Below are 379 nucleotides of genomic sequence, written 5' to 3' on the forward strand. Positions count from 1 at the left end.
ACCAACCCACAGCCCCTGCCCCCTGCATACAGTGCCCGTCCCGCAGGCTCCCGTAGTGGTTGGAGACGGCGATCAGGTCGTATTTGTGGGGCGCGGGGACCACATCTGCCCGGGGCTTGATAATGAAGTCAGAGAAGTCGAGGTCACTGCGAGGAGAGGAGAGGAGTTACGGGGGATTCTATCTGGCTCCATGCAGCCCAATGGGTGGTCCTCTTTTTTACACTTCCTGTCAACTGTTGTGCGTGGCCGTTCCACAGCTGCCCCGCCCCAGAGATGGCTGCATCTCAGCGCCAGGCAAACAGTCCCCGTGCGGCGTTATATCCAGCCGTTCCCCAGCTGCCCCGCCCCAGAGCCAGCCGCAGTTCCTCACCGGATGGGG

General features: G+C 62.3%; 1 protein-coding gene across 1 annotated transcript in view; it reads right to left on the reverse strand.

Moving 5' to 3' along the window:
- Positions 1 to 30: 30 nt before the first annotated feature.
- Positions 31 to 379, reverse strand: part of LOC112123715 (ubiquitin carboxyl-terminal hydrolase 11-like) — a gene marked incomplete at both ends in the record, with an annotated part of 2607 nt that continues 2258 nt past the window's right edge. The window contains one exon of the mRNA XM_026662287.1: positions 31 to 146. Coding sequence (XP_026518072.1) covers positions 31 to 146 — 116 coding nt within the window. The remainder of the gene's footprint in view (positions 147 to 379) is intronic.

The sequence above is a fragment of the Terrapene carolina genome, unplaced genomic scaffold (assembly GCF_002925995.2).
Source record: "Terrapene carolina triunguis isolate 2854851 unplaced genomic scaffold, T_m_triunguis-2.0 Scaffold25482, whole genome shotgun sequence".
NCBI lineage: Eukaryota > Metazoa > Chordata > Testudines > Emydidae > Terrapene > Terrapene triunguis.